Source organism: Diadema antillarum, unplaced genomic scaffold, assembly GCF_040938485.1.
Source record: "Diadema antillarum isolate AM-2024a unplaced genomic scaffold, OU_Dant_1.0 seq00000788_RagTag, whole genome shotgun sequence".
In the NCBI taxonomy this organism is placed as follows: Eukaryota; Metazoa; Echinodermata; class Echinoidea; order Diadematoida; family Diadematidae; genus Diadema; species Diadema antillarum.
Genome location: NW_027271676.1, coordinates 211991 through 217513, shown reverse-complemented (window position 1 = coordinate 217513; position 5523 = coordinate 211991). Strand labels below are relative to the sequence as shown.

The 5523-nt window shown below is 39.8% G+C and overlaps 1 protein-coding gene across 1 annotated transcript; it reads left to right on the top strand.

The window, feature by feature from the left end:
- Positions 1 to 2000: 2000 nt before the first annotated feature.
- On the top strand, positions 2001 to 3233 carry LOC139739196 (uncharacterized). The gene has a single exon (XM_071649811.1). It carries the CDS (start codon positions 2001 to 2003, stop codon positions 3231 to 3233), a length of 1233 nt encoding a protein of 410 aa, XP_071505912.1.
- Positions 3234 to 5523: the final 2290 nt, after the last annotated feature.

Genomic DNA, 5523 nt, shown 5'->3' with positions numbered 1-5523 from the left:
TTTCACTGATAAACTCTGTTTATCAGTGAAAAACTGATAAACACAGTTTTTCTTTGAGAAACTGAGTTTATCAACTGATAAACACAGTTTTTCTGATAAACTGTATTTATCAGCGATAAACTCTGTTTATCAATTGATAAACAGAGTTTATCAATCTGATAAACTGAGTTTATCACTTGATAAACAGAGTTTATCAAAAAAAAACAATGTTTATCAGTTGATAAACACAGTTTATCAAAGAAAAACTGTGTTTATCAGTTGATAAACTCTGTTTTTCACTGATAAACAGAGTTTATCACTGATAAACAGAGTTTATCAGTGAAAAACAGAGTTTATCAGTTGATAAACACAGTTTTTCTGATAAACTCAGTTTATCAGTTGATAAAAAGAGTTTTTCACTTTTGATAAGCAGAGTTATTTATCTCTCCACAAGAGAGAGCGTTTTCGATAAGTTGGCCTGCGACGTAAGGCCATCACGCATCACACTCGCGTCATATACCTGTCCACTTCCCGGCAGCTGCTCGCTTCCCGGCTGGCCCCGCGTACATATACAGTGCCGTGTATGTACGTATTAAAGTAGTCTGGCTTCCAGACCCTCTGCCCATACTATTTCGCTATTCATGATATTGACGCCCTCAACGTCGAAAATTAGTATAGTTTAAGTTGATTTTGTCAGCGGAGTCCAGTTGGCAAAGGGTCTGGAAACCAGACTAGTATTAAAGGGGCATAGTCCCGGTAGTGTAGATGGCGCTGTTGATGCTACCGCCGATCACCGTTAGCATTGATACGAAGATTGCCGAAATTGAGCTGTCATCAAGAGTTAAGCGCGTAGGTGTTGCTAAGTAACGTTGCCTTCGTTGTCTTCTCTGCGCATCACGCAGTCTGTAGTAATGACAGGTTGCGTGCATATGTGCTTCTTATATGACATCACAAAAGATATTTGCTAAAGCTGTCATCCCCCTGAGCCGAATCATGAGCCGAACTGTGATCGGACCACTGACACAGTGGATCGGACTTCTTCGGACTCGGGAAAGTGGGCCAAAGCGTAAGCGCCCAAGAGAAGTCGATAGCATAGGTCTCTATAGGAAACTTGCGCCGTGCGCCCGCGTACGCATTTGACTAAAACACCGGAACCATGTACTAGTAGGTGCACGGTTCCGGTGTTTTAGTCAAATGCGTACAACGAAGGCAGCGTTACTTAGCAACACCTACGCACTTTACTCTTGATAACAGCTCAACTTCGGTAATCTTCGGATCAATGCTAACGGTGATTGGCAGTATCATTAACAGCGCCCTCTACACTACCGGGACTATGCCCCTTTAACTGCGTATTAAATGCTGCTAGCGCCCACTACCGAGAAGGTTTGTATAACTCTGCTTTTCTCTGATAAACTGAGTTTATCAGAAAAACTGTGTTTATCAGTTGATAAACTCAGTTTATCAAGTGAAAAACAGAGTTTATCAGAAAAACTGTGTTTATCAGTTGATAAACTCAGTTTATCATCGATAAACAGAGTTTATCGGAAAAACTGTGTTTATCATTGATAAACAGAGCTTTTCTGATAAACTCTGTTTTTCTCTGATAAACAGAGTTTTTTCTTGAAAAACAATGTTTATCAGTTGATAAACACAGTTTTTCTGATAAACTATGTTTATCACTTGATAAACTGAGTTTATCAAGTGATAAACACAGTTTATCAGAAAAACTTTGTTATCAGTTGATACACAGAGTTTTTCTTGATAAACTGTGTTTTGATAAACACAGTTTTTCTGATAAACTGTGTTTATCACTTGATAAACTCAGTTTATCAAGTTTAGTGATAAACAGAGTTTATCAGTGAAAAACAGAGTTTATCGACTTTTTACACAAACGGCTTGCCATACACGTACGAAAGAGCCGTCGATAGTTCCTCGACAGGGTCAATAAACATTGACGCCATATTTTCTTTTTCCATCGTGAGTGAAGCACAACAAACCACTGCGAAACAACCACAGGAGAAATGGCGTTGTCAAAATCTTCTCCCGAGAGTTTTAAAGAAGATCTCACCTGCGGTATTTGTAATGGAAAATTGCAAGACGGGCACTTTCTGCGCTGCTTTCACTCCTTCTGCAAGGCATGTTTGAAGGAAAAAAGAGAAAGAAACTCAAGTGAGCAGCGGGGTATAATCGCCAATGTTGCGACGGGAATGTTTCGTGTAGCCACACATATGTTCACCGCCCACGACACGGCGCAGACGGATTACGAATTTAAGCTGACGTGCCCAGTCTGCGAACTCGATGGAAAGGGAAGCAAAACTCCGGAATCTCGCCAGTACGTTTTTCCTAACATCGTCGCCGATATCAAAATCGATAGCATGGACTTTACTCAGAAGGTGAGAGAAAAGGCGAAAGATCGCGAGAGACTGGTGTGCGAATCTTGTCAGGAGAACGACTGCAAGGTGGCGTCGTATTGCGCCGATTGTCATCAGTTCATCTGCAGCTCCTGCGTCGACGCGCACAAGAAGCTATCGCTGACCCGCGGCCACTCCATCCTGGAGGTCGATGACATCGAGAATGGGAAGAGCTTAATAGACGTTAAGCGAGAAAAGGCCAACCCGGCATGTCCGGTTCACCCTTCTTCCACCATCTCGCTCTTGTGTACCGTCTGTCAGGTAGCCATCTGCCTACAGTGCCGGGAGACCGACTTACATCGTCTGCACCCGTGTGTCGACATCAACGAAGGCCTCAAGCCTTTTCTCGTCGAAGCCCAAATGCTCGTTGACAAAGTCGGACCGGAGCGCTTCGACAAGATCACCGTCGATTTTCTTCAGCACAAGAAGGAGATTGCGGAGACGGCGGAACAGTTGCGCAAGCAGGTCAACGACGACGCACAGGCCACCTGCGCGGAATTGCTGAAGCAGGTGGAGGAGAAGCGCATATCGCTGCTGGCCAAGATTTCGCGCGTCGAGAGTGAGTCCAACAAGGCCACCGACAGCCTTATCAAAGCGATGGGCGGACTTCGATCAAAGGCTGAAAAGGCGGAATGGTACGTCGACATACTGAACCGTCACGGCACCAACTCCGACATCCTGTCGGCTCGGCAGGGTGGATTTCTCGATCTCCTGCGCGACTTGGGGACCGAAGTCACGAGCCAGGGGTCCTGTCGCACGAATGCCACTCTCAAACTACACACACGTTCTTTCCCTTTCCCTCGCTACCAACTGAAGTGGTACACGCCTGTCTATACAGAATGAACCTGACTCCGGACTGAGAAATTCTGCTATCCTTATATCCGACCTTCTCCGACCTAAATAGTTTCCTCTTCCAATTAATAATACGAGCTTTGTTCAGAGACATATTACTGTGTGGTGTGTATTCTTATGTGTGTGTGATTGTTAATATTACGTTTGCTTTACGTTTTACTAAGATCTTTTTCTAGAAGATCTGTTTTAACGTCTGTAAAATTATACCGCAGAAAATAAGTCATCCTCTGAATTGAAGAGAGAGAGAGGGAGAGAGAGAGAGAGATACTAAATACTTGTACGTGAAGAGTGAAAACTAGTGCGTTATTACATGAGGATTCACGGAGCCGAAGAGCGGCTTTTTCCACTTTAATATCAAAGAACCAGAAACTACATTGTTCTTCTATCTCTACACTTTTGTGTCTGCATTGAATATAACCTGATATATCCATTGTGCTGTGGGCCATATATTTTTCCTTTTCTTTTTCATATGAATTCAATAATAAATCCATACTTTACTACATGTTATCAGGATATATTATGTTTATGTTGTTATTCAAATTTTAGATGCTAAGTGTATACTATCTCATATTTACCATTGTAAGATAGACATACGAGTAAACAACGGTTAAATATGACTCAACACCTAACAGGTATGTATGTATGAAATAACAGCATGCGATAGGGATCGAGCGAATGTTTTGTATTTGCCTCCAAAATGAAGTTGTCTTACATTAACAGGTAACACCTTTTACAACATTCGAGAAGAAAATTTAAGTTAATGATGATATATCAATATTCCTCATTAAGAGATATTAATGAAAATAATATTTATGAAAAAAATATTGATATATAGTGTATCGCATAGACAACTATACAACAAATATGTATAGTTATGTTAATTCATGACCCTAGATATACTCATACATGTATATGTTTTTTTTTGTATCAAAGTGAAATCAACCCAGGCCATTCATGATTTCCCCTCATCCCTGCACTCGCTCCTTTTAACTCGTTTTTTTTTTTTTGCGAAGAAATCCTTGACAATAGTTTTCTAGTCGTTTTGTCATGAAAGGACTTTTATCTCGTCTAACTTTAAGTGTGTTTATTTTGACGGCTCCCTGGAACGTGGAACAGGTCATGAAAGTGAAAAAAAAAATTCAACAATTTTCTATAATTTATGTCGGAATGATTGTAATGACTTGATTTTCCTTAGAAGGTGTTATTTTACAAAACTCGATGATATTGTCTTTTCGGTTTTAAATTGTATGCTTGAACAAAAATAAAACTGCAGAAATGGATTGAAATAGAAAAAAAAATAAGGTCAGTGAAATAGATATTGAAAGGGAAACATTTCCCCCTCACGCCCTCCACAAAAAAATGAAAAAATAACAATGATAGATTAACATTTCAACAGTATATAGAATTGTATTGCACCATCACATTTTGTTTATTTGCAATAACGCTTTTGCATGCTTGTTTTTTTCATTTAGATTTTCATTTGTTTTTAGATTAATGGCCCTTTTAAGCGATCTTGGCATGTAAAGCCGAGATTTCTTTTGAAGCACGCTGCTGGACACATGACAGAATTGATCTTTCAATCACGGTATATATCTTTGGTTTTATTAACATTTGACAATGATTATTGACGTGTTTAAATGTTCTTAATTCAACAGAATTAAATGTAGCTTCAATAACACAAATCTTTCTGGAGTCGAAAGTCGTTATGTAAATATTTGACGCCACTTCATGTCGTAAAAACTGATATAGTGTGTTGGTTGTGCGAGAATGTGTTTCGATCAAAGCACAATAAACCAGTTCACAGTTAATCACAGTCTACGACGACCTCCGGAACCATAGACGTTACAAATTATGTTTTGGAAGAGCAGTTGACATGGTTGAAAACAGTCAAGCAAAAAGTGGTACTTTACAATGCGTATGCTGCACGAGGAATTTGTTCACTTGTTTGGAAAGGAACACACATTCATTTGCATTCATTCCAATATGCACCTGGTTCATACGTGGATATTAATAACATAGTTCCATGAAAATCCATCCAGTTTTTAAATTTCTCAGTTACAAGTCAAGTTCAAGAGAAGGCCTACAATGACCTTTATCCGCACATACTCAGAATGTAGATGTGAACTGGTTTATTCTAAACGATGACCGATGATATGTTGTTGTTGATATAGTATCAACCAAAGCCACTTTGTTAGATATTTAACACTTTAACACGAGATGCCACGTGCCATGCATGATGTGTATTTACCCCATCATGTCACATGAAACATAACAAACACTA